The 27,117-nt window shown below is 53.2% G+C and overlaps 7 protein-coding genes across 7 annotated transcripts; 4 read left to right on the top strand and 3 right to left on the bottom strand.

Annotated features, from left to right (window-relative positions):
* Window positions 1-34: 34 nt before the first annotated feature.
* Window positions 35-1,213, bottom strand: POSPLADRAFT_1075817 (hypothetical protein; the record flags this gene model as incomplete). Its single annotated transcript, XM_024482860.1, has 6 exons — window positions 35-161; window positions 215-684; window positions 744-853; window positions 901-1,048; window positions 1,100-1,106; window positions 1,158-1,213. The coding sequence occupies 6 exons, from the start codon at window positions 1,211-1,213 to the stop codon at window positions 116-118; spliced, it is 837 nt and encodes a 278-aa protein (XP_024335802.1). The 3' UTR covers window positions 35-115.
* A 249-nt stretch (window positions 1,214-1,462) lies between these two features.
* Window positions 1,463-3,876, top strand: POSPLADRAFT_1151293 (hypothetical protein; the record flags this gene model as incomplete). Its single annotated transcript, XM_024486517.1, has 11 exons — window positions 1,463-1,721; window positions 1,784-1,851; window positions 2,015-2,386; window positions 2,446-2,566; window positions 2,616-2,758; window positions 2,806-3,009; window positions 3,058-3,206; window positions 3,265-3,439; window positions 3,504-3,651; window positions 3,714-3,780; window positions 3,837-3,876. 11 exons carry the CDS (start codon window positions 1,463-1,465, stop codon window positions 3,874-3,876), a joined length of 1,746 nt encoding a protein of 581 aa, XP_024335801.1.
* A 195-nt stretch (window positions 3,877-4,071) lies between these two features.
* On the bottom strand, window positions 4,072-6,190 carry POSPLADRAFT_1184700 (hypothetical protein). Its single transcript, XM_024489095.1, has 11 exons — window positions 6,152-6,190; window positions 6,037-6,094; window positions 5,896-5,981; window positions 5,712-5,829; window positions 5,577-5,659; window positions 5,289-5,521; window positions 5,161-5,233; window positions 5,053-5,106; window positions 4,883-5,001; window positions 4,704-4,833; window positions 4,072-4,652 (listed from the first exon to the last, which is right to left on the bottom strand). The coding sequence occupies exons 1-11, from the start codon at window positions 6,167-6,169 to the stop codon at window positions 4,179-4,181; spliced, it is 1,446 nt and encodes a 481-aa protein (XP_024335800.1). The 5' UTR covers window positions 6,170-6,190; the 3' UTR covers window positions 4,072-4,178.
* An 822-nt stretch (window positions 6,191-7,012) lies between these two features.
* On the top strand, window positions 7,013-12,036 carry POSPLADRAFT_1049149 (hypothetical protein; the record flags this gene model as incomplete). Its single annotated transcript, XM_024479676.1, is given in 10 exon segments — window positions 7,013-7,060; window positions 7,131-7,185; window positions 7,238-7,320; window positions 7,340-7,451; window positions 7,565-7,584; window positions 8,029-8,030; window positions 8,167-8,489; window positions 8,519-8,997; window positions 9,053-9,304; window positions 9,403-12,036. 10 exon segments carry the CDS (start codon window positions 7,013-7,015, stop codon window positions 12,034-12,036), a joined length of 4,008 nt encoding a protein of 1,335 aa, XP_024335799.1.
* A 2,601-nt stretch (window positions 12,037-14,637) lies between these two features.
* POSPLADRAFT_1041218 (hypothetical protein) lies at window positions 14,638-15,227 on the top strand (the record flags this gene model as incomplete). The annotated part of the gene is made up of 1 exon (XM_024477865.1): window positions 14,638-15,227. A coding segment is annotated over exon 1 (153 nt), but the record flags the coding sequence as incomplete, so codon positions are not given.
* A 550-nt stretch (window positions 15,228-15,777) lies between these two features.
* POSPLADRAFT_1103264 (hypothetical protein) lies at window positions 15,778-16,241 on the top strand (the record flags this gene model as incomplete). The annotated part of the gene is made up of 2 exons (XM_024483241.1): window positions 15,778-15,943; window positions 16,198-16,241. Coding segments are annotated over 2 exons (210 nt in total), but the record flags the coding sequence as incomplete, so codon positions are not given.
* Window positions 16,242-24,643: 8,402 nt separating this feature from the next.
* Window positions 24,644-26,156, bottom strand: POSPLADRAFT_1151690 (hypothetical protein; the record flags this gene model as incomplete). The annotated part of the gene is made up of 2 exons (XM_024486568.1): window positions 24,644-25,986; window positions 26,096-26,156. Coding segments are annotated over 2 exons (1,404 nt in total), but the record flags the coding sequence as incomplete, so codon positions are not given.
* Between the last annotated feature and the right edge of the window lie 961 nt (window positions 26,157-27,117).

Here is a 27,117-nt window from a genome sequence, read left to right as displayed (position 1 = left end):
TTCCAATTGAAATGGCATCACTGGGCAGATGAGCTGAGTGGTAGAAGATAGATGAATTGTATCGCGGTAGGAAAACAGTACAGAAAACGTAAGACACGAGCGTAACTTGACAAATTTACATCAACCCATGCTCGTCTAGTAGGTCCAGCCGAGCGACCTGCCTGAGCACGACTCATGAACCTACATGGGCAGATGAATATTACGAGTGACTCACTTGTCGCGCACCGCCTCCTGCCACCGCTGCAGTTTCGCAATTTCATTCACCTGGAAGCCAAAAATGCGTGGTCTGTACCGCTCCGCCTTCAACGCGACGCTCGTCGTATTGAAGCCCTCCCCGACAATGTCAGATGGCGGCTCCTGCTCGTCCCGCGCACGCCGACTGCGCCTGCTGCCCTCGGCCTCCCCACCAGCGCGTAAGGCCGGGAAGTCGACGGGGCCACTCTTTGGTGGAATGAGGTTGGGGTAGACGAGGAAGAGCAGGTGGGGGAAGGATGTGCCGAAATAAGCACCGTCGATGGAGCCGTGCCGTGAGGACTTGGGTGAGTAGATGTCTTCACAGCGCCCACAGTAAAGCTTGACGGATTTCTCGTACGGAACATCAGTAAGGCCGACGGGGAGAAGAGGTTGTGACTGGCAGAGCACACGAGGACAGCGTCCGAAGTCAGCGCGCTTGTACTTCTCGAGCTGCGGGGAACGATGTGCTGCGATGAATACGGAACGAAGCACAGCAACAGATTAAATACCATCTTTGCAAGGCCACGCGCCGTAACAATCCATCGTGCGTGAATCAGCCCGTACAACAAACGCGCTTGCACGTCCAATGTCGATCTGATCTCGTCTTGAATGTCGTCGTCTGCAGGCGCATCAGCGTTTGAAAGTCGAGCACGCCACGCCACTGACCTAGATTGTCGGTGATGAGGTCCAGTGCTTGCGAATAGTGCTGGACTTCGGTGTTCAGACCCGTGAGATTGAATCGGTCGAGGATGTAGTCCTCCTCGACTTCGCAGAAGTATTCATTGCCCTTGGACGACAAGAACCAAGATATCCACTGTTATAGTATGGGTCAGAATTTTCGACGCAGTTATTCGAGATTGTCTACTACCGAGCTTTGGTGGTGAATGAGTATAATACAATGCAGAAAAGCGGCAGTCACGTACTTTGTGTAATCCGAATCTGAGCCGGTCGAGTTGTCTTCCACTGCACGACGAAGCATTGTCTGATCAGTTCAGCGACTTTTCGAATGGTTGTTGTGGTCGTGCACTGACTTGTGAGTGTAGCGAGCGGCGAGTGAGGATGGAAGTGAGGGTAGAGGTGCAAAGTCGGCAGGAGGCCCCGTGCTTGATCGACTCTGTATTTCATTGACTTCCTGCCACCACAGTCGCTCTGGGCTCTGCGTGCTGCTACACTTGAACTTGTCTACTTTCATGCACTGATTTCCCGTTCGCGAGGATCAAGACTGCTAATGCACGGTGACACTATTCTGCAAATGCCCACCGATTTGCGCCCACCCACATCGTCCTTCGAGCTCGTTCATGAAGGCACCAGAAAGCGCAGGGGCCTTACGAGGCTCACCGTAGACATACCATCTTCATATAAACCTCAGGTTGAGAATGAACCTCACCCACTGCCGAGATGGAGAACGCCAGAGTTCATCGCCTACATTATAATAGTCTGCATCGTTGTGCCAATAATGATCTGGATACCCATTTCACTCAGCCACCGTGCGTCGCAAGCTTGCATGTACATGTACATTGCCTTTCTCTAAGCTGACCTGTTGGCCTAGCATCACATACTAACTATCCGCTCTACCAGCGCCGACTGTCTAAAGGCTGGTTATTCGGTCGCTCAGTGGTAAGTACGTAGCTCGATGAGATACGATTTCAATATGCGTCATGCTGTACGAGTATTTGTCGGCTTCGCACATCAGGGCGTCCCATTTTCACCAACATTCGCCAAATTATGCTCTACGTGCTTGCTCGTCACAACATAGCTCACATTCTTGTTCAATCACCAGGATAACAGTGATGTACAATACCGCTCGTTTCGTAACAACCTTCCATCTCTCATGCTTCTATCTGGGGCTTTCTTCGGTTGCAAGCTACTCTATACCCACATTTCACGAAGGCTGACGTCTTTGTCTCCTAATAATTTACATCTCGTTCCGTTCCTTTTCGCATTTTCGTTGTTGATGCTTGCGGGTCTTCATGGCATGAGCGCTGTCAAGGTCCTTGTCATCCTCACACTCAACTATGTGATTGCGAAGTCATGCCGTGGATCAAAATTGGGACCAGTCTTAACATGGATATTCAATGCCATTGTCCTCTTCGCCAACGAACGCAATGAGGGTTATCGGTTTGCCGCTATTCACCCGTCTCTTGATGTTCTGGTATGTACAATACCGAAGAAATACACTCATTTGCTCAGCATTATCCTCGATGTCAATAGGATAATATAAAGGGTGTCTATCCGCGGTGGCATGTTAGCTTCAACATCACAATGCTACGTTTGGTCTCGTTCAATATGGACTACTACTGGGCATGCAACAAGGCGGGCCCCGTTGATGTGAGTTGACTCCATTCCGTTTTACTTCAGCTTCTCAAGAGACAATAAGCCAGACACCGCGTTGTCCGAAAAGCAGCGGCCCAGGATCGCGCACTCGCTCAACACCTATACCTATATGAACTATATTGCGTACGCGCTATACGCGCCACTATATATTGCTGGGCCGATCATGACATTCAACGACTTCATGTGGCAGGTCCGTACCGTATATACGCGACGTTTCGGACGCTGATTATGATGTAGCTCTCGCGACCAATCGCTGTCCCCGTACGGACTACCATCAGCTACCTGTTGCGCTTCGTTGTCTGCTTGCTTACCATGGAGTTTATCCTGCACTTCATGTACGTTGTGGCCATCAAAGACTCAAAGGCGTGGGGAGGCGATACCCCTGCAGAGCTCAGTATGATTGGTTTCTGGAACCTAATCATCGTCTGGTTGAAGGCTCGTGTTCCACGGCTCTAAAGCGGTCAAGTCATTAACGTGGCGGCGATCTAGTTGCTGATACCATGGCGGTTCTTCCGCTTGTGGGCCCTCGCGGACGGCATCGACCCCCCTGAAAATATGGTGCGGTGTATGGCAAATAATTACTCGACTCTCGGGTTCTGGCGCAGCTGGCACCGCAGTTACAACCTGTGGATCGTAAGGTGAGACCACGCACAGACCCTGAGACTCACAATGTGAACGCGCTATGCATATCATCAGGTACATCTACATCCCCCTCGGTGGCTCGAACAACGTTGTCTTCACGACATTGCTGGTTTTCTCCTTCGTCGCCCTATGGCACGACCTCTCGTTCAAGCTACTCGCGTGGGGATGGCTAGTCAGCCTGTTTATCTTGCCCGAACTGGTTGCCAGGCACCTTTTGCCCCCTAGGAAGGTACGCGACCTTGTATGATGTGCCCCTGGAAGGCTGCTAACGCGCGTTCCATGTCTCAAATCAGTATGGCACGCAAACGTGGTATCGACACGTTTGCGCTATCGGTGCCGTCTTCAGCATCCTCATGATGATGACCGCCAATCTGGTGGGCTTCGTCATCGGCACGGACGGCATGAGCTTCATGCTGCAGCAGCTGATCAGCGGCTGGGAAGGTACGTATCGCCTCTTCGCCTTCGCACGACTCGTCGCTCTGATCTTGCAACGGCGAACACAGGTATACGTTTCATGGCCGTCGCGTGCGGGTGTCTATTCGTTGCGGCACAGGTCATGTTCGAATACCGGTAAGCGTTCGCTGTTAATTCGGTCCTTGGGCAAGCTCGGCTAACACCCGTGACAGGGAAGAGGAGTTGCGGCAGGGCATTGTCCGGCGTTGCTGAGCGTTCACCAGATGTGGACTCCGATGTATTCCCTGCCAAACTCTAGAGTGTTCCTGCGAGGGACGCGTGCTGTAGCCTGTTCAATTGTGCCCGTCGTAGGACCGCCGCAGTGCAATAGAATTCGACATAAATATATGTAAGTGCAAGCGAATACTATGCCCAGGGCAAGCAATATACTAGATCGTCACCGCGAAAGCCGTATCATAATCAAAATGCAGAGAAGAACGCGTCACAGACGCAACATAGTACGTCCCAAGGTGGGAGATCACGACCACAGTCGTCTCCAAAATCATACGAGATCATCACTCGCCTACGTTTTCACTGACCCGAATGGCCACGTTGCCCCAGTCAAACCTATTGCTTTCCCGCCATGGCGACCTTACGCCGCCCGTTTCCTTCGCATGCTCCCTCAGCAGGCCCCACTTGATCCACCAGTTATCCGCCTCGTCCTCGCAGTTGTACCCAAAAATGGTGCGGATCTCCTCCCACTGCGGCGCATCTTCCTCACCGTCCTCGCCCTCCATGACGTTCTTGCCCGCACGGAATTTCGCGCGCATCCCGTCGTCACGCATCCGCTGTTCGGGCCCGTTCTCCATGGTCATCCAGGCGATCGTGCTGACTTCTGTATTGCGCACCGAGGTACAGCGCCCGAGCCGCAGGTCCTGATATGCCCAGAGGAAGCTTGGAATCTGGTCGCGCGTGCTGAGATGCGCGAAGAGCTTCGCGAGGACAGCTGCGTCTTCGGTCGCCATGGCTGTCCCTTGGATGGAACCCGGCTACACAGAGCCTCAGCGCACCGACGAGGTTCGAGAACAGCGGCAGCTTACGGGGAAGGGATGGGCTGCCTGGCCAACGAGGACCAGCTTCTCGCTCTCGTGGATCCAGTCCTGCAGGTCTGCGTAGTCCTTTATTGGCACGCGGACAGCATTCGTTGAGAGGTTAGCGACTAGGCGCAATCTGATCACGATGTCGGCCAGAGCGCACGTAACATACGCAAGCGACATACCTAGTATCACAAGGGTCCGGGACGCGGCTGGCGAGGTCACCGGTCGGGGGGTCACCGTAGGCCCCATCAGGGCGGTCGTCGCGCAGGATGAAATGGAAAGCAACTTCTTTATGTTGGTGCTGGCTGTGGTGTCAGCAAAGTACCCGTATTAAGGCTCGATACAGGCTCACAATTGGGTATCCTGACGCAGCACAGCCATTGCCGAACGCCATGTAGACGGTGCCCTGTATCCAATCAGCTCCTGAATGTACGCGGGTGAGAGCAATGCGTAGACTTACGCCCTCTACATTGATGATTTGTGCCAGCTCTGGTGTGAGGTCTTTTGTCGCTATGGCAGTACTGAAGGTAGCGCTACAAGAAGCTGCTATCAGAAAGTACAGCATGCCAGCGTCGATGTGCCACGTACTCAAACATGCTGAGGCCTATGAATGTCCCCCGGTCCTCTTGACCGATCACTGTCTGCCGAGAGATACCTCTCTCGCTGTCTGCGCCGATTATAACATCCGCTGTGAGGATTTCTCCGGATGCCAGCTCAACGCTGGAGTTGTCGCAGTCAATAGCGACGACCTCTGCATTGTTGCGGATTTTTGCACCTTGTCCTATGGCAGTCTCATAGAGCAGGTCATGGAGGTCGGCGTGCTAGTAAGTTGCGTCAAATTGCGCGGTGCAACGCGACTAGACTGGCATGACTCACTGTTGTCAACATGAACTCCCCCTGCGTGTCTCGTAGAAGCTCATTGTCCCATAATTGAATTCCCAGGAGATCTGCATCCTCGACTGCAGGCCATTTAGCTCACCCACACTCGTGGAACACTTCACTGTGACGTACACCGTGAGAAGAGAATTGGCTGTGATGTGAGGGCAATCCTCCGCAGATCCGACTTCAATCCCCAATGAAATAGAATCTTCGACATGTTGGGCGGTATGCGGACGCCACCAGCCCGTCGCTATGCATGGTCAGCCATCCTTGTCAGCGATACTATTGCCCGCGAACGGAAGGCATCGTCGCTTACATTTCGAAGGCCATCACTCTTTTCTAGAACGAGCACTCTGTGTCCCGCACGACTCAGCGCCACTGCACTCGCCAACCCAGCGATCCCTGTTCGAAGGCTGCATCAGAGTGTGCACCCGCGAAGGCTGCCTAGCGACCGCACCTCCGCCCACAACCAGGAAGTCGATGGCGAGCGACGCCCTCAACGGGACCGGTGATCGCTACGCGGTTGCTATCGCGTCAGGCTCGACGCGGCACGTATGGCGCAGACCACACACCTCAGAGTCCGAGCTCATGGGGGGCGTGCAAGTCCAGGTTTACCGAGAAGCAGGTATCGACGCAAAGCGAAGCGGGCCAATATGAGGGCCCGGAAGCATTTATAATGGGCGTGCCCCGACATCGTGCTCGGGGGTGAGAGATCGGGGCGGTGATGGCTGCCTTCAGATGGCTCCGTCCGTCGGCTAACAATGTCGTATGTCACAGGGGTCCAATTTTCCGAGTGAATTGTCACGCCGAACTTGTCCCTGCGCCCAGACCTGGTGTTGCCGGAGCCCGTGGCATGATACCGCGTCGATGACCGGAAATAATTGTCTCGTATAACCCCACCCCAGATGATAGAACATCTGGGGCATCCCTGTCAATTGCCCTCTCTTGAACCCCTCAACCATGATGTAACACGCTGCTGCCGAGGATTCTTCGACTGCCTCTACAGTCTGCTGTGCAGTGCTGCAGTTCCTATAGTATGCATGCACATGGCTTATGTTTGGTTAGTTGGCTGCAGCAGGGGTGCGCGCAGAAGTTGCTAGGAGTAGTTACCAAAATAAGCTAGGGAGATCGTCGGAATTAGATCGACGGAATGATAGATACTATTGTCAAATTTGTGACCGTTACACAGGCGCTAATAGAGCGCTAAACATAAAAGGGCAGGAAATATTGCCCCAGATCAGCGGGATGAGACAACGGTGCAGAACATTCACGACGGTAGCAACTCATGCCTGGCGCCGGCGCAGAGTCCTCAAATTCCTGGCATAGTCTGAGGTTTAACTTAACGAACAAGTTAAGGGCGCACTGACACCGCCAGACAGCGTACGTTACGACAGCGCTTGCATTTATGCATTTCCTAGGATGGCCTAGTCAGCATGAACCAGACGGAGCGGAAGAATACGAGTGTCCGCGCCATGAGAAGGGTGTTAGCCGGATTTGAAAAGGCACCATTGGCAGAGCCGCGGAGGCTAAGCAAGCTTTCGACTAGCCAAGGGGAGTAGAGTCCAAGCATCGATCATTCCGCGAACATTCATAGGGACGAGCCCGTGTGGGTTGTTCGCCTCAACGGTAACATGACCCGTCTCCTGAGAACTTAATAGCTCAGGGTGGAGGAAACACGTTCGACGCGGACAAATTCGTCGTCAAAAATTGCGGAAACCAGGCTAATGAAATGATCGCACCGGTTGCCCGGGCTGGACGAGCAAAGTCCAGAGTGCCACGATCAGGCTTCCATTCCTTCGTACTCGGCCGGCCAAATGATGCAGGCGCTGTATGGAATCGAGGTCACAAGATTGTGCATCGGAGCAGGGGTCGGTACGGCATTATCAAATTACCGTTCTCTCAACCAGACGAAATTAGAAGGAAGAACATAAGGAAAACATACCCAAAGCTGCTTTAGTGTAGTATCCATTAGGCTTTCTCCACAGTGTTCATGGTGCATGGCCTGGTGAGTACCTTCACAATGTTAACACTGCAATTATCAATCGTACGACGGCAGCACTTCGCAGGTTTGCGCTCACCAAAGATACATCCATGATTGATGGCGGAAGTGACTCTGTATACTCTAATGCCTGACACAAGACAACCCGGCCTCTAAGGCTAAGCCCTATGACAGTTCGTATCCATTGACGGCCCCCACTTAGCTTGCCCTGCGTGATCCGCGATATCAGCAGATTCGAAGGCACCGATGATGGGTGTTGCAGATTTAAACGAAGAGCGATAACTTGTGCACGATCATCTAGTGCGTATGAAGTCCTGAAGTGGAAGGATTCAGACAGCTAAATTAGGCTACTTGTCTTTAAATGCTAGCTTATTGCTGACAAAGCTATGTCGCAAAATAGCCTTGTGTATATTATTAGCATTCAAATTGATATTGTAACACCTGATCCAGGTGTTCCTCGACTTTCCAGCGTCCTGAATGCATATTCAGTGGTACTACTCGTCCTCTACCTGTTGGATCTCAATGTCTTCATGAATATCTCTGGATCCTCCTCGGCTAAGTGCTCGAATCATACTCTGCACGCAACAGCTGGGGCCCGCGTGGAACGTGTATCGGTGCCCGAAGCTGGATCGTCTCGCTATTCGAGGCCTCATTTACCAACTCTCCATATCTTTTTCTTCTCGGGCACTTGTATGCCGTTATGGCCGGACAAGCGCAGCTAGAGCCTATGAATGCTTCGCCTCACCATGCAAAGGTGAAGGTGTCGCTGCAGCTTGCTGACTCTATGTACGTTTCCGGGAATGCCATCACGGGAAAGGTGCAGCTCGAATGCAAGGCGGACAAGGGCCTCGGTATTGGCGTGGTTATGGTCGAGCTCTACGCTGTCGAGGGTCTGTCCCGTGTTCAGCTTGGTCTGTTGCAGCTCGCTCATGGCCCACAGAGTTGACGTCCCGCGATCACTCCGCCACCTCGACGTTCCTGCACACCCGCCGATTCTTCCAGGGTCCTGGCCTACCTCCGTCGAACGCAGTGCAGCCGCACCCCCTGCCTGGTGACCCGCCTGTGCCGACGCACTATCACACCGCGCGGCGCGGGATCACGACGTTTCTTTTCCGCCTTCCCCTCCCCGCCTCGTCCCCGTCCGCGATCGATTTCGGCTCGGGGCTTGCGCAGGTGCGGTACGAAGTGCGCGCGACTGTCGGCGTCGCATGGAAGGGCGAGAACCGCCTCGTGTTTGACAAGAAGCCGATTGACGTAGTAGAGACCTTCGAAGAAGACCTTAGAGGCGGGGACCCGGAGGCTGTTGTCGTCGGTGAGAACGGCAGGATCTGGGTGCAGGGGAGGGTGATTGGCGGATTCATGATCGCTGGTCAGCCTGGCTGCGTAGAGCTGCAGGTCAAGAATCATTCGTCGAAGAAGGTAAGTGTGCGACTGGGCACTGCCGGTCTCAATTTGCCTAAGTTGTTCACCGCAGAACTCGGGCCTCTCCGTGGCGCTCACCAGAGAGCTCTATCTACCAAATCAGCCGTCAGGGAGCACGCAGCCACTGCAGATCAATGACACGCTGACAAGCGTTACATTTCGAGGGCCCGAATACATCATACACCCCGGCGCGGAGGGAGTAGCTACCCTTGTCTTCGATCTACCACCGCACGCGAGAGGTGTGAGAGGTGGACGCCGGCAGGGCGATGAAGAGGGTCGTCGGACGGCCGAGGCCCTTTTTGAGGTGAGGTGCCATGTTAACGTCAAGCTGTCCATGGGGATTGGAAGGCAAGGGCGTTCTCTACTCTCCTAATGTGTGTTACTGACATCAGCGATAGCAAGGATATTATCCTCACCGTCCCTGTCACGATCTTGCATCCTTCTGCTATCCCTCTACTTCCTGATCGCGACCTATATTCACAGCCATACGAGGTGGCGGCAGTGTACGACCCCTCACCCGGTGCCATACACTCTCCTCCACCTCTGTCGCCCCCGCCGATACTGGAGCGGCCTTTGAGCCCCTACGCTTATGCTCCCCCGCCGCCCATGTCGCCCACGCTTCTGCCTTATGTAGACCATGGTCAGGTCTGGCTCCCGCCACCTATACCGGCTCACTCAGCATACGATGCGATTTATTCGCCACCTGTATCTCCCCCGCTATCTCACCACTACTACTATTATCTCCAGCCTCACTCGCTCCCTGTTCCATATATACCACAAGCCCGACCCTCGAGCACCGAACCTGTCCCCTCGCAGCCGCTATATTCTGCACCTGTGTCACCTTTAACCTCCACGCAGCAGCCCCTACTGCCCATGCCAATGTCCAGCAATTCCGCCGCAGTGCGCGAGGAAGGGAAAGGCGAGCGCGCCTCGCGCATCGCGTCGCACCTCCGCATGTCCTCACGCCATCGTTCCGTGTCGCCGCCTGCGCACCGCTACGCCTTGCCGACCGCACCCGAAGCCCACGCGCCTGTCGCGCCTCCTCCCGCATCGTCGTCCATACCTGTCCCCGTGCAGGCGCCCGCAGACCTCAGCCCCTCCTCCTCCCCGTTGACTCAGCGCCGTCTCCCGACGCTCAACCTCTCCGTATCGCCCGCCCCCTCGCAGGGATCCGTCGTCTCTCCACGCCCCATGCTGTCGCCAAAACACTCCTTCTCCCTGGACCCGTCCATGCAGGTGACGCAGGTGGAACAGCTCGAGCGCATTGCCGCCCTGGCGGATAGCGAGAACCCCGGCATGTCGGCATCTGGCGCGTCGCCGCGTGCAGACGCCGGAATGATGGACAAGACCCTCCCCCGCGTCCCAGACGTAGAGAAGGGCACATTCCGTGCTGCCGCACCACGTGTTGACACCCTGTTTCCTGAGAGTGCCGCGCGACCGGAAGAGACGCCGCCGACCCCGACACTTGCAGCGGTCACTTCCCTCAAGGTGCCCCGGGCTCTTGATGCAGAGGCGGGCGGCGGCGGCCTCAGCGGACTCGACGCCTTGGAGGCGAAGCTGCTCGCGCAGGTGGGGACGCGAAAGATTGAGAAGGCGACACGACCGGACGTACGCACGGTGCTGCCCATCGCGATACCTCGTCCAACAGAAGGTGACCCTGCCAACGACTCCGCCATATCCAGCTTGACGCTGCCCGGGCTCGACTCGGACGCGAAGACACTCAAGGTCGGGCAGCCCAATCCGGGCCCCGAGCTCGAGCCGGACGCGGACGACCAGGACGACGATCGGGCACTGACGGAGCGCTGGCGCGACCGCGAGAGCAAGAAGGCAAGCTCTATCGGGGCGCGGAAGTCGAAAGACAAGGAGCGGCACGGCGGGCCCAAGAGCGGCGAAGGCAAGGTGAAGGACGAGGAGCTGCAGAAGCTGCGCAAGACCGCGCAGGGCAGGGTCGCGGCGTGGCTCGGGAGCATCGAGCCCGCGGTGCCGCCCCCGTCTGGCACGCCGCCGCCCGCCAATCCTGATGCGCCGGTGGGCCTGGCCGACCTCGCGCGTGAAGACTCGCACGGCCGTGTTGCGGCGTGGCTCGGGCGCATGCAGGCCGAGAAACCTGACGACGCGACGGCGCCGCACCCCCCAGCTGGCATGCCCGCACCTGCGGCGGACCCCACGAGCCCACCTACTCCGAGTGTCCCGAGCAGCGACGCCCCGCAGGAGCCCCGTCCTAATGTAAGTGAAGAGGATGTAACTGCAGCCCCCAATCCGCGCTCGTCCGGTTTCGTGCCCATCAGCACCTTACGCGCAGAAGCCCCCCACCGCGCCGCTGCCGCTGCCGCCAGGCCCGCAGACCCCAGCCAAGGCGGGGACGCCAAGACTTCGGTCGTGCCACCGCGCTTGCTCGCGCTCCCCGCGCGTCCCGTTGACCCGCAGGTGCGCTACGACATCCGCTCTGCGCGCGGCGGACGAGGCGGGAAGGTGACTGCCGTCGCCGCCATTTGGGCCTCTGCCACGCAGCAGCGCGACAGCCATCCCGAGCCCAAGGCGAAGCCTGTTCCGCCTCAGCGCGCGAATGGCGCGCCTGCACGAGCAGACGTGGCCCCGGTCTCGGTCCCGGGCGCGAGCTCAGCCAGCGCGAAGCCGATCGCGCGGCTCGTCCACCTGCCGACGCCCAAGCCTCCAAAGGCGGCGCCTCCGCCGCCGCGCCCACGGCCTACTGCCGGCGACGCGAGACCGTCGCCAGCGGCGGACCTCGCGGCGCGGCGTGCGCGGATGATCAAGTCCACGTCTGTGCCCGCGATGATATCCTCGTCGCACGCGACGCCAATGCTCTCCTCGACGGCGTCGCTCGCGCGCGCGCCGCCCGTGCTGGCGGAGCGGAACAAGACGAACGCGCGGCTCGCGCCGATCGCGTCGGAGGACCCGCCGCCGGCGGGCAAGACGGAGCCGGCGAAGGCGCCTTCCCCGCGGGCGGAGCTCGCGTTCGGGCAGGCGCGGCTGCGCGAGCTCATCAAGCGGTACCAGGGGCAGGGGAATACGTGACGGCGCGGCTGCTTCCATTCTCCCATTTTCCCATCTTCCGTTGGACGGGGCGCGAGATGCCCTTGTGCTCTCCGTCTCTCTCATCTCTGTTTTGGGTCTTGCATCCCACATGCCTGCTGGACCATTGCGCACTGATTTATTATCTATTGCTGCTGTACGGTCTGTACTACTCATCTTCGCATCTCTGTAGCATCCTGTAGCGACGACGGCTGACGACCTGTTACGAATCCATGTAATCGCAAGTGCTTGGCCATTTAACCATGCGAAAACTTGGGGCGCCCGCGAGGCTCGAAGCTCAAAGCTTGGCTTGGCCGGCTGCGCGAGAAGAGCTCCAGTCGTACATTCTTGAAAGGCACATGCACGTCGCGGAAACTTGTACTTTCCGGTGCATCGACACCGGCTTACATCCGGTGTCTGAATTGAAGGTACCTTCGGCATCGACAGCCGTCATGGAAGACGCCGCGGTGAGGACTTGCTACTCGGATCCCGTTGTACATGCATCAGAATCGAGCGCGCAAATGGTATGAACGAGTGGAGCAATACCAGATGCGTGATGTCGGTTCCCCTCTCCAGCAGTATGGTCCCTTCAACGTCAACGCTGGCAGCAGTACGTGTGCAATTATGCGATTCAATCGGAATTTTGTGTTCATACGTTTTCCAGGCTCAAGCTGCATCGGTGCTAGCGGCAGCGCCTCTTCGGGTGCATCATCGTCTCGTCTACGCGACCGTTTGCCTTGCGTGCGGTCTGCGTGTTGGCCTTCGAGTGCGTTTGGGTTGTGAGATTTATCTTGTAGCAGCCACTTGATACCAGGCACGTCCCCCTTATTTCCCCGAATGAAACCTCTTTACTACCCACAATGAACTAGATCCGTGCGACAATTCAGTTCAGAATTGAAATATTGATACGTGCTATCTGTCATGTTCATGGGTTGGGCGCGTAGACTGATGCAATAACATAGTGATGTCCTATAGGAAGGTATAGTTGGTCGCTGCAATGGGATATTCGGAGACGAATTCATAGAGATCCCCCCCATGGAGACTCAATGCCGCCAACGTCAGACACTCGCGAATGCGCATTGAAGCCGAGTTGACTTGTCCGGCAAGACCAGAAAGGCTAAACCGCTCCCTTGCTGTCAGTATTTCTTTCCACATTGTCCCATGGGTGTCATACAGCTGTCACCGTCCTCGGTATAATTAGCCTTTGGTGGAATGCGGGATAGGGGGACCCTTTCGCGAGTGCGGATGCCATTGTCCGGGAAGGATAGCATTGATTAGGGCCTGGGTCTATCAGACCCGTCCGACATATCTATCGCCTATCTCGTTCATCACATTGAATGAGAACTAACCTTGCTCATGGCAGGTCAATCAGTGCGTATCGTATATATACGCACATGCATGCAGCTACACCTTGTGTCATTCTCCTGTTACCGGCCATGACTTCCTCTGAAACAAAGACTTTCGGCCCACATGGTCCCGTTGGTGTTTTCACACAATGCCCAGGTGGTACTGTAGTCTCTCTTCCAGGGGATTCTGCAGGCGAGGAAACATCTTGCGCCGTACTATACTGGTTTGACTAACAGCCTACATGAAGGGAAATGCACTTGCAATCCAAAGTGCAAATGTGCATCAACATGCCGTAAGGCTTTCTTTCAATACATGTAGGCAGCCCTCAAAATGTCTCGACAGATTGCAGAAAGACGCCGGAGCCAAGTAGCAAGTAATCTGGAGTTAACGAGATTGATACTCGGAGAGCCTGGACAGGAGATCTGAAGCACGGAAGCGTCGCACATTGAGGATTCCTTGTATTGTTTCGCAGCGATCCAACCTACGCACCACTATTCACGGCTCTATCAGTGCCTGACACACATTCGACACAGAGCGCGGGACTTACTTGGATGTCGTCAACTGGTGTCAGAGCGCGGCATATCCGGATCTGAAGTCACTAGCCGAGCGGTATTTGAGTCAAATGCGACGATGTCAACAACTCCCCAGCCTGGGCTGTAAGCGGCCTCCCGGGCCTTGTATAGTTTTCCAGGCCACCGCGCCGCCCTTCCATCTCACTAAGAAGTAGTATCACAACAGGCTGATAACAAACTTTTAGACAATTTTCTGACTTTGAGATTGGGTTCAGCTCGGACGGACATCAGCAAAACCAGGTTCGACGTGTGATACAATATATTAGTTATGAGTATTCATCATGATTGTCCATGCTTGTTATTTGCTGATATGTAATTACACGCCTGTCTAATTATGGGACATGATCATGAAGTAGTCAACATTCAGGTGATGCGTGTGCAACTTAGAGCCAGAATGGTATGTGTCTGATAATCGATTGCAGACACGTCATCATAATTTTACTTGATTGTATGGATGCCCAGATATTGTGATAGTCTGCTAAGGCTTGGTATGTATTTTAAATAAAGCAATATAAATATTCTAATTCCAATCACGTTGCGTATCGTATGGATTCCGACACTGCATGCTGACAAATGCAACAACGGATGCGATGTAAGGGTGCGCTGACCGATCGTACAGATAATCAGGCTTCAAAAGTCATTACATTAGCATATCTAGTACATTGTTTCGTCCTCTGTGTCCTGACTCCTCGTCATCCTCAGGGTCTAAGCTCGTCTAAGTCTATGTCGTTGTCTAAATGTCCGAGCCATGAGCACTAGCGCCGGCATCAACAGACTCACTCGGGGCATAGTCTGCTAGGTGTGCCAAATACACTAATGTCTTCACAGCTGTGACTTGAGGAAATGTGGTGTAGAGTACTAGGTGAGTCTTCCAGTATGCTGTTGGAGCATTAGAATGATGAGTCGCTGGCCAGATCTCAACTGTTACGATGATACAATGACTACGCCCATCACGCATGCAGCCATATGGTATTTGTCTCGCACCCAGACCCACAGTATCCATACCCCATTTTGCAGCGATGGGGCATGGATACAGTAGGTCTGGATACAAGGTAAAATTATATTTTGCTTTTAGCCGGTTTGTCTGTCAGCAGCTATATTCAGTGAGTCGCCGAATGGCGAGGCTCATGATTATTGGTGAGCCAGACACATGCTATTTGAAAATTCCTTTGCCGACTGCAGATAAGAGAGCGCACCTGAGCGCATATGAGTACAGTACAGTCCTCGCCAGCCCGAGGACCTCAAATATCCCATTCAATTCTGCTCTTCAAGTTGGTAAGTTACAGCCTTTTCAAATCCCTCTTTCCGGCTGTGTCTCATCATGCTTATAATCTAGCACTCACATAGTGTGATTTACAGGTTGCAAATCTGCATAACTCAACACAAAGCTGAACTGCTTGAGTGGTAGAACAAGTAAGTTTCATACTTTCTGTGACTGGAATGACCTGCTGATATCACATTGAGCCAGAACATTGAGACACAGTAGCACCAGCTGCCAGCCTCAGGAGCCCAGCTTGCGGCTTGACGCCCACAGGATCAGGCGGCTGGATCAGGCGAGAACCTGTAGACTGGCGCACCTGTAATAGTAGTTAGTACCTATATAATTATGAGAAAATAAACATTATTTGTAATGTTTCTGCCACAATTTATTTGTGAGGACCCCGGGGGCCAGGGAACCGGGGACAGCCGCTGATGAATACACAGAGACTGAAGTATCTCCCTATGACAGAGATCGAAGTGTCTCCGGCATGGGGAGATATCTCCGGTGTCTAAGAGATATTTCTCTGAGGGGGCGCTTAGCTCCCTGAACGGAAATTCTATCACGTGCAGTGTGAGAGAAATACCCAAGTCACGTGCACTTGCCGCTTTGGGTGGTGACCAAGATTTTGTCTCGTATAGTATCGGGGAGTTTCATTATGGCCAGTTTTCGGCCTCTAATGGAAATATATTTATCATGGCCAGTGCCGGAAAAGGCAGGAGGGTGCGGGAAAGTATGTAAAAAGTGAGTTTCTAACCCTAATCTCAGTTAGCCTGATTTGGCAGCAACTCAGATTAGATAACGAGAAAGAACCGGACTTTACCGAAAGCCGATGAAGAGATCGGGCGATGGTGATCCAGTCACGTGATCGCCCAAAGGGGACACAAATAATTTGAAGCAAGCGCCCCACGGTGGAAAATTGATGGAGGTGTCTCCACACGCCGGAGATGTCTCCCCATGCCGGAGACACTTTGATCTCCATCATAGGGAGATACTTCAGTCTCCGTGTATTCATCAGCGGCTGTCCCGGGAACCGTGACCAGGTGAGAGTAATTAAGCCTGTTCAGGCAATCGACATTCACTATTAAAGCATAACATTATAATATTATGTGTAGGAATATAATGGTGGTACATTCATGCCAGGTGATGCAAGAAATGTGTATCTTGCCAATAGCCGCCAATATTGCACCTATTGCAATGGATTGGGAAATTGCCAAAGCAGACTCGCCTCAATAATCGTATATCTCTCATGTACAATTATGGTGCTCGATTACATTGATTGTGTCGTCAGGTAATAGATTGCAGGATGAATCTGGTTTTGCTGATGGAGATGAGACTCGGATAGATGATGTGTATAAAGATGACATCAGGATGCGGGGCTTACCGGGTGATCTGGTTTTCGTGGATGATCAATCATCACGCAAATGTAGCGGTCCTTTGAAGACTCCGTGGCCTACTGTCAGACATGCCACCCGCCACGGAACCAGTATCTGCACCTCAGCCAATCTCGTTTGTCAGTATGGTAATGTTCCGTGCAGTGCAGGACTCAGATAGGATGGTGTAGTCGCTGTCTAAAGGCTTGGATAAGTCACTTCCAAAACTAGTCAAAAACTATCAGTGCCTCATAGTAATAATAATAACCTGTCAAAAACTCTTGAGGAGCCTTTCCCGGAACAGGCCCTTTGTCATCGACAGCAGTCATAGACAGAAATGCCATTGGCCATCGCGTGCACGACACGGAATAACAACAATGATATTGTATGGCATTTGCTGGTGTAGATATCGCGCGGGACAGGTGAATTGTAGTCTGACTCAATTTGAGGGGTCCAAACCGTACAGTTGCGGACAACCAAAGTCATCCAATTCTGTACCGCTCGATCGGGATTTTTGGGGGTCAAATGGAGTTCAGATTTGGATTCAGCAGGTCTAGAAACCCCCAAATCCAATGAGTTTGTAATGTTCCCATGACATTTAGAGTCCGCCAAATTTTCGAGCTGATTTTGTTTGACAAAAAAGTCGGGACAGGCGGGAACGATTCTATGGAGACTGAACCATCCCCCGGGAGCGGAGATTTAACCATCCCCCTCCTTGGGGGATGCCTCAAGCACCCCCCAATATTTCTGGCAGGGGCGCTTGATTGTTGATTTTTCGAGCAGATCACGTGACATTGCACTATCGCTCCATTCCTGTTTTGGATTTCGGTGAAGTCCAGGGCAATAATCTTATCTGATCTGCCTAATCTGGTTATGCCCCAACAGGATTAGAAGCCTCGTTTTTTGCCCTTTTTGGGTATTGCTCCCACCTGCCATTCCCTCAACACCCAATTCATAATACATTTTCATTTGAGGCCATAAAATGGCGATAGCGAACCTCCCTAATACAGCAGGAGGCAGTCTTCCTGAAATGGAAGCTGCACGTGATTAAAGTATTTTTCTCATCAGGAATGCATGTGAGGCCATTCCTGTTTTGGAGGGTAAGCACCCCTGCCAGAAATATTGGGGGGCACTTGAGGCATCCCCCGAGGAGGGGGATGGTTAGATCTCCGCTCCCGGGGGATGGTTCAGTCTCCGTAGAATTGTCCCCGCCTGTCCCAAAAAGTCTGTAGCTACAGGACAGACTGTCCAGAATTGTTTCAATAGCATGCATTGCGTGTTGTGTCACCAGCCAGTGCTGCTTCTGCTTCCGAACAGCCCATTAGGCAGCCATTCAGATCTTGCAGTATGTGCTCATGAATCACGTGAGGTTTTAGTGTATAATCACATGACCCTGATCAGGCACGTGCTACTTAGCACCTTCTGAGCAACACATTTCACCTCTGCAAATGTGGCCTTGGGGTACTTGCAATAGTAATACTAGCACCAGTCCCAATGGACTTAACTGATTCTTGAGGTTGGAAGTATTTCTGGTCTTTGTGGGCATTCCAAGAACAGTAATGATTTGTGGCTCTTTTGGGCACCTAAGCATAAGGACATTTATTTATGGCTCATCTAATTCTTTGACTACAAATCCTGTGTCATAAACATGTGCAACAATAAGAATAGAGTTGATTGGTGATTTTTCGGCATTTTTCCGGATTATTTGGGGGTTCCGTCAAATATTTGGCCCTCAAAACACAAATTTCACCGCTCGTGCAAAATCATTCTTCTCAGTCTATACATGATCTAACTAGGGTTTACAATTGTTTGCGAAGACTCACAAGGCCCAGAAAATTTGGCAAAAAAAACGGATGACTTTGGTTGTCTGCAACTGTACAACACCAGAAGTTATCTTGGATTCAATCAGAGTTCAAGTGTCATGGGGAAATCTGAAGCCAGTGTCTCAGGTTTAGCCTGATTTGAACCCGGCGTTGTTCCAATCCGCCTCGTCCCCAGTATTTTCCAAGATGGAACTTGGTGCAAACCCAATGCGTATGCGGATGGAGTTAATCCTGGGTTGCCATTCAGGATAGGGGCTGCGAGCAGGGCTGCGGGAAGCCCCCTCCGCACTTGCCTTGCTTGTATGACACTCTGACATGGATATCACTCTGTGGTCTCTGTTGTACCTCTGATGGCTCCTGCTCTGTCTTGGATCACCACACCTTACAAATCCAACACTTTGGAGTTACAGTGTATGTGTTTTTTCCCCGCAATTCTATAACCTACAGACACATAGATCTCAAACAGGGTGGTCACCTGGCACTGGTGTGAACGCAGGCCTTTGGACCTGCAATGCCTGCTCTGACAACTGATGGTTCATGTCGCGACTTGAGGTCAAGTAACAGGGGAAAACCTAAAAGCTGGGGGCATTCAACTAGTTCTTACTGAAGTGATGGTGAGCAATGCTCAAACCTAAGGCTAGGGACAAGATAATATATTAGTTAGTTAAGTAAGAAAAGGAATACATGAGGGCTTACTGACCTAGGGACAAGAGGTTGAAACTGAAGTCCCTAGGGCAGCGGAGGCCGGTTTATATACAGGGGTAGATAGGGGCAGGCTGTGCGCACTGATCTGTGCATAGCTGGTCCGTGCACAGCATGCTGACGCAGCCTCGGGGCCAGTGAGTCAGAGCGGCTGTGTCAGCAGAGCCCGAGCTGTGCAGTGCACTACCATCCTATCTAATCTAATCTACAGGAGAATGTGATGTGCCGGCGAGGCTTGTCCATTCGAGCGTATAGTACAGAGGTCATGGGTTCGAGCCTGCGGAAAGGAAAAAATTGAAAAATGGCTAGACACCATGTCAACTCGTGACATTACCCCCCCCTCAACAGCACATGACCTCATGTGAGGCACCCTTGCCCATCTCCCACCTGGAGCAGCAGTGTGCTTCAGTCAGTGGCGAAGGCATTGGCTGGAAGTTGAGACCACCAAAGACAGCGGCTGTCACGAGTTGACACAGCGCCTAGCCGTCTTTTTAATTTTTTCCCTTTTGCAGGCTCGAACCCGCGACCTCTGTACTATACACCTGAAACAGACATTTCCTTATCTACTGTATGATCAGATTAGATGGGTGGTAGTGCGCAGCACAGCTCGGGCCCCACTGACACAGCCGCTCTGACTCACTGGCCCCTGGGGCTGCATCAGCATGCTGTGCATGGACCAGCTGCGCACGGACCAATGTGCACAGCCTGCCCTTATCTTCCCCTGTATATAAGCCGGCCTCTGCTGCCCTAGGGACCTCAGTTTCGACCTCTTGTCCCTAGGTCAGTAAGCATCCCTTTGTATTTCTTTCTTACTTAACTAATATATTATCTTGTCCCTAGCCTTAGGTTTGAGCATTGCTCACCATCACTTCGGTGAGACCCAGTCGAACACCCCCAGTGTCCTTGTTTGGTTTTCCTCTGTCGCTTGACCTCAAGTTGCAACAGCAGCATTGAGGCGGTGAGGGGCATTTGGTTTTTTCTGGTGGAAGTTGGCTATGAGGGCCGGCACATTTGCAACATTGCACGCCAGCTCCCATGATGTATGCGAGTCGTCATAACCTTTCCACTTGACAAGATACTGTAGCTGATGCTGGAAGATCCTCGAATCTTTGATCTGCTCAACCTCATACTCCTCATCGCCCTCAACCTCAATGGCAGGCAGCTCCTCCGGCTCTCGGCCCGGGATCTTGCTATGCGCATACTTGCTAAGCAAGGAGATGTGGAACACCGGGTACACAGGCACCGACTTCGGCAGAACCAATTTGTAATCTAAGTTGCCGAGCTTTCGCCACACGGCATATGGTCCGAGGCACTTGGGACTGAGCTTCTTGCTCGGCTGTTTCAGCTTAAGGTTTCGGGCATCAAGCCAGACCTTGTCCCCTGGTGCAAAGACCAGTGCCTCCTGCATGTGCTTATCATAGTACACCTTCATCTGCTCAGCTGACAGCTCAAGCACGGAGCATGTATCATCCCTGATCTCTTTCAGGATTTTAAGCTGGTCGGTGGCTGTGGGCATCATGGACATCAGATTGATCTGCACCTGGATCTCAGGATGATACCCCTGATGTAAGAAGAAAGGGGAGTGCCCGGTTGCGGAGTGAACTCGGTTGTTTAGCGTGAATTCCGCAAGCAGCAACTGCCTTGCCCAATCATCCTGCCTGTGGCTTGTGAAAGCACACAGGTATTGCTCGATCTCCTGATTCCAGTGCTCGGTCTGGCCATCTGTCTGAGGATGGAACACCGTAGATAGTGCCGGTTCGATCCCCAATCCCTTGTACACCACATGGAGGTACTTTGACGTGAACTGGGGACCACAGTCTGATATGACTTTGGCCGGGGCCCCATGATGTTTGAACACGTCGCAGATGTACAAGTCAGCCACACCTTCTGCCATCAGGGTCTCATGACAGGCAGAGAAGTGAACCTGCTTGGTAAAGCAGTTGGTGGTGACTAGGATTGAGTTGACTCCATCAGACTTCGGCAGGCCAACAATCATATCAGTGGTGATGATCTGCCATGAGTGTTCGGGGATCTCATTTGGCTTCAGTGGACCCTGGGGCTTGGCTGGGAATGTCTTGGTATGGTCGCACACGTCGCAGGTGCTTATGTACTCATTGATGAACTTAGACATCCCCAGCCACCAGTAGTTCCACAATACCAGCTCGAGAGTTTTGGCATGACTGCCGTGACCAGTGATCAGCGAGTCATGGTGGATCTTGACAATATCCTGCCGGAGCTCCGCATTCTTTGGGATGTATACACACCCACAGAACAGCAGAAGCCCTTGCTCAGCATTTCACTCCTCAAAGCCCTTCTGCAGCCAAGGGGAACTGAGGTTCTGCACCTTCTCAAGTGCCTCGGCCACTGCCCAATCCCTGTCTGAACACTCTCTGATGCACTTTAGGAGCGACTGATCAGCTGTCACCGAAGTGTGCCCATGCTGTGTGGAGGTGATGCGGAAGCGCTCCTGTTTGAGGACAATCTGATCGGTGTTGTCATCCTCATCGCCGACCTGATGGTCTGATCGGCGTGACAGGGCATCAGCCTTTCCATTCGATGTTCTGGCTTTATGTGTGATGCGGAAATCAAAGCATGTGAGGAACAGCGACCATTGCGCTTGACGACGCGTGAGGTGCTGTGACGTGCACCAGTATTCGAGGTTCTTATGATCAGTTATGATCTTGAACTGTTTGGGCAATCCTTCAAGATAGTGGCGCCACTCATATAGCGCTTCGATGATTGCAAGCATCTCCTTGTTGTAGATCTTGTAGTTATGCTGGGCAGGGTCTGTAGCATGAGATCTGAAGGCAACCGGATGCCACTTATCATTGTCCTGCTTCTGCATCAACACGCCACCAGTGGCATACCCTGAGGCATTAACCTCAATACATGTTTCCCGATTAGGGTCGTACAGCGCTAGGACCGGGGTGATGCCGAAGAGCCGTTTGAGCTCATCAAATGTGTGCTGCTCCTCATGTCACGAGTTGACACAGTGTCTAGCCATTTCTTTTAATTTTTTCCTTTTCACGGGCTCGAACCCGCGACCTCTGTACCATACGCTCAAATGGACAAGTCCTTATCTACTGTATGATTAGATTAGATGGGGCAGCAGTGCACGGTGCAGCCCGGGCACCGCTTACACAGCCGTGCTGACTCACCGGCCCCCGGGGCTGCATCAGCAACACTGCGCACAGACCAGCTGCGCACGGACCAATGTGCACAGCCTGCCCTAAATCCCTCATGTATATAAACTAGCCTCTGCTGCCCTAGGGACCTCAGTTTCGACCTCTTGTCCCTAGGTCAGTAAGCCCCTGTACTTACCTCCTTACCCTCACTAACTTATACATTTACTTGTCCCTAGCCTTAGGTTTGAGCATTGCTCACCATCGCTTTGGTGAGACCCAGTTGAACACCCCCAGCCTTCATGTTTGTTTGTCCTCTGTCACTTGACCCCAAGTCGCGACACCTCATCTCCCCAGTGCCAGGGGTCGTTTCCTGTGAGTTGGTCGAGTGGTCACGAGATCTTGGCAAAGTCCTTAACAAAGCGGCAATAGAAGTTGGAGAACCCCCGGAACTTCTGAACATTTTTTTTGTTCTGGGGCACTGGCCACTTGTTAATTCCTTTTAGCTTTGCAAAATCCATCGCTACCTCATCGCCACCAAACACATAGCCAATGTAGTCGACTTTGGAAACATCCCATTTGCACTTCTCAGGCTTCAGGAACAGATTGTTATCCTGAAGGCGATGAAGAACCTCACATGTGACCTTCTCATGCTCCACCGTGTTGGTGGAGAAGATGAGTATGTCATCCAGGTACATGAGGATCTTCCCGCCAACAATGAGATCATGGAAGATTTTGTTCATCATGGCCTGGAAGGTTGTGGGGGAGTTGGTGAGGCCGAAGAACATCACCAGGGGTTCGTACAGCCCTCGGTTGGTTATGAAGGCTGCCTTCCACTTGTCACTGGCTTTGATCCGGACATTGTTGTATCCCCATCTGACGTCGAACTTTGTGAAGAGCGTAGCGCCGCGGAGCTTGTCTACCATTTCGGCGATCAGCGGCAGTGGATAGCGATTCTTAACGGTGATCGCATTCAGTCAGCGATAATCCTGCATGGGTCGAAGTGTCCCTTCCTTCTTTTTGATGAAGAAAAAGGGGGACGAGATGGGTGACTTCGACTCCCGTATGTAGCCTTTGGCCAGCTGCTCTTTTAGGAACTTATCCAGCTCCTCCTGCTCATTGTTTGACAAGGGATACACTTTTGAGTGGAACACTGAGTAGGCAGGCACGAGTTTGATTGCATGATCATACGGCTTTCTTTCAGGTAGCCGTTCTGATGCTTCTTTGGAGAAGACGTTCAGGAACTCGTGGTACTGCTTTGGTACTGACTCCTCGGCAGTCTTCACAACCTTCTTTTTGATCTCTTCCTCGGCGAACAGCTGGGAGTATGTATGTCCTGCTGCGACAAACAGCTGAGGAGTGCCTGGAAGCATGATACCTTGCTCCCAGGCCTCGATCAAGTTGGTCTCTGTCCACTCAATCTCCTCCAGCTCCTCCTCGGGCTCAAAGTCCGGGAGTACCTTACTCCGGCAGGCACTGATGACTGACCATCTGGACTTCGGAGAACACCTGCGCGCTGTGGGCCTGACCCCCGTATCATGCGCAGTCACTGCTTGCTCCATTTGGCCAGCCTTCCTGGCACTGCACATTTCAGGGCATCATGACAGCTTGAACGTGCCTGTCTCCCAATCAATTTTGGGGTTGTGCTCACGTAGCCAATCCAACCTGATGATCACATCCTCTGGACCTATGTCCATGACTGTGAACACTGTCTTCTCGATGTGATCTCCTATCTGCATCTGTAGCATGGCTACTTCTGAGATGCTTCCATCTTTGTTGAGCGTTCCATCAATATTGTAGAGTGGAATTGGTTCCTTCAATTTCCACATTCATACTCAATTCTCTGTGATGAAATGCTTGTTGATAAACTTTGTGGTGGCTCCACTGTCCACCATTGCGACTATGTCTTTGTGCCATCTTTCTTCTTTGAGGCGTACTGGGATGAGGAAATGCTGGGACCCATGGTCCAACTCGTACACATTTGCAGTCGCCAATACATTGTACAGATTGTTATTACGAGGCCTGACGCGTGCAGCATGAAGCGCGGACCTGATCAAAAACCCTCCTCCTTCATCGCCCGGTAGTGCTTGAGCTCTTCGCGCATCGACTTCACCTGTGCCAGTAAGCCCGCCAGCTCAGATTGCTCAGATTTCGCGGAAGCGGCACTTATACTTGCTGAGGGTGATGTTGTGACAGGGGCACTTGTCACGGCCTGGGTGGAACCTGAGGCAACCGTAGCCCGCGCATCAGCGCACTTGGTGTAAGGCTTGTCCTTACAATTGGGGCACTCGAAGCGACGGTACCCTTGCTTCCCACAGCCAAAGCAACTGCCGGGGAAGTCTCCTTTTCTGATGGCCGCGTTGATGCTGGCCGAAGCTCCGTGCGATCGGGGTGCACCACCATGTGCTCCACCTCATCCTCCTCCTCGAGCTGAGAAGAAATTGTTCAACTCGGGTCGACGGGCCCAGCTGATGTCAAGTATTTGTTCGACCTCCGTGGCGTGCTTGTCAGTGTCTTCCCACGTGGTGAACATTTCGAGCTCAATTTTGCGGTAGATGCGGGAGGGGATGCCGCTCAGGTACTTGTCGCGGAGTTCCAGGTCTCCATACCCGGAACGGTCCGCTGGACCCTTGAATAGTGCGGAGAACTCTGCGGCAGTGCGTTTTTCACATACCGATTTGTCAGCACAGAGTTTGGCCAGCTTTACCTGTGCTGCAGCTTTGTCGTCGAGATTGCTGAAGCGGGCTTTGAGTGCGGTAGCAAAAGCCGCTTCATTGGTGAAGGGGGTCGTGACTCCTTGAGTACCTAACTGTACTGATATGAGCTGGGCAAAGAAGGGGGTAGCCCAGGTGCGAGCGTCGCTGTCAAGGAGGCTCAAAGCAACCTGCACCTTGAGCTCGATGGTAGCCAATGACATATTGACCAGCCAGTAGATGCAGAGTTGAGATAGGAATCTATCGCACTCAATGACGGTTTTGCCATTGTATCGGAGGGGGAGCAGGAGCCTCAGTGTCTCCTTATTGGGAGGGGACGCTGGGGATGACATTACCAGCGACAAGGGGGATGGAGGACTGCCCACGGGTGAAGATGGCTGTTGTGACTGTCCGCCGGGCAAACTTCGAGAGGAGCGAATGCTCGAGCGGCCTCGTGGCGGCGACGACAGTGGAGGCGACGGAGGAAGTCCGGAGGCGGGGTGATGTACGACAGGGACTGGAGTCGAGGACGAGATTGCTGATGACGAGCTGGCCCAAGTAACTGCTGGACTGTCACAGGGCTCAGGCTTCGGGTTCCTTTCCAACCGCAGCCCCAAGGAGGGCTGGGGGATCGCTTGAGGGGTTGCTGTAGGCTGTGCGACTGCCTCAATTCCTTGAGGGAGATTGGGATCTCCTTGTGCTTGACCTGTACTGGTGACAGGTTGGGGAATGCAGGTGCCTGGGGAGGCAGGTCGGGACAGAATGGGAGTGATGTGGCGAGATGTGGATCTCGAAGTGCCAGTGTACCGAAGTGCTGGGCCGCTGGGGTGCTGGACTCGTCGGATTGGCACATAGCATCCTTCGTCAGAAGTGATGGACCGCAGAGTGCGATTAGGGCATGGTTGCCGATCACAAATGAAGAACGGAGCTCTGGATCCATCGCTCTCTGGGTTGTCGCGGGAAACGTCGATTTGCTCCTGGGTGTCGAATGCATGCTCGAGTCGAGAGCAGTTGAAGAATTCATCAGCCACGGTGATGGGGGAAGGAAGGGGAGGTGCACGTGCTATGAAAGGCCGTACTAGCTAGCTTACACCTACGGTGCCCAAGATAATGCTAGGGTTCGCGATTCACGTGGGGCCCAGTACTGCTTTTGGCTAGTATGCAGCAGGAACCTAATCCACACATCCGTTTAAGGACAAGCACCGCCCACTGAAGTGCAGGTGCTGAAAGGTTCGTTCCCTGAGTGGTGGCGATGTATAGTAGGCTATCTACGTATTGTAGCGTATGATAGGGGTGCGCACCACCCAACCTATAGGGAGTGAAAGTGTGAGTGGAATTGCGTGTGAACGCCGGCAGCGAGGGGGAGTTTTGATCTAATGTCGCGACTTGGGGTCAAGCGACAAGGACAAACAAACACGAAGGCTGGGGGTGTTCGACTGGGTCTCACCGAAGTGATGGTGAGCGATGCTCAAACCTAAGGCTAGGGACAAGAAGTATATTAGTTAGTTAAGTAAGAAAAGGAATACATGAGAGGCTTACTGACCTAGGGACAAGAGGTCGAAACTGAGGTCCCTAGGGCAGCAGAGGCCGGCTTATATACAGGGGAAGATAAGGGCAGGCTGTGCACATTGGTCCGTGCACAGCTGGTCCGTGCACAGCATGCTGACGCAGCCCCGGGGGCCAGTGAGTCAGAGCGGCTGTGTTAGCGGGGCCTGAGCTGTGCCACGTGAAACATTTGTCTTTCCGTTCTATTCCTTGTACTACTAGCGCCCATACTGGCGCCTGTCTTAGCGCTCACCCGCAGGTTGAACATTATGTAGCTTACATAATGGGGTCCGTGCGCACTTCGTGCCTGGTATCGTACCACTACGTTTCTTTCTTCACTAACACGACCACATAGACACGATGGTCCGTGCGTAGTCGGTACTTGTATAAGTAGTTGTACCATTAGTCGGTCGAACCCTAAGTTCGACCTGGTTATTCATTCAAGTCTCTGCTCCTCTTCGCTTGGGGTAGTGGTCATTCTCGACTTCCTCGCTCGATCTTCAGGACGACGCACTGTCCATAAGTCCTCGCTCGTCGTCTACGAGTCAGGCATCGATATAGGAGTAAAGACCATTGTATCAAAAGGTCGAACTTTCTAAGCTACGTTCCTAGTTTTACCTAGTCGAACATCTCATCCACCATCACGTCG

The sequence above is a fragment of the Postia placenta genome, assembly GCF_002117355.1.
Source record: "Postia placenta MAD-698-R-SB12 unplaced genomic scaffold POSPLAscaffold_13, whole genome shotgun sequence".
NCBI classification, from domain to species: Eukaryota; Fungi; Basidiomycota; class Agaricomycetes; order Polyporales; family Adustoporiaceae; genus Rhodonia; species Rhodonia placenta.
Note: the sequence above shows the minus strand (reverse complement) of the source record. Positions and strands in the feature narration are given on the sequence as shown.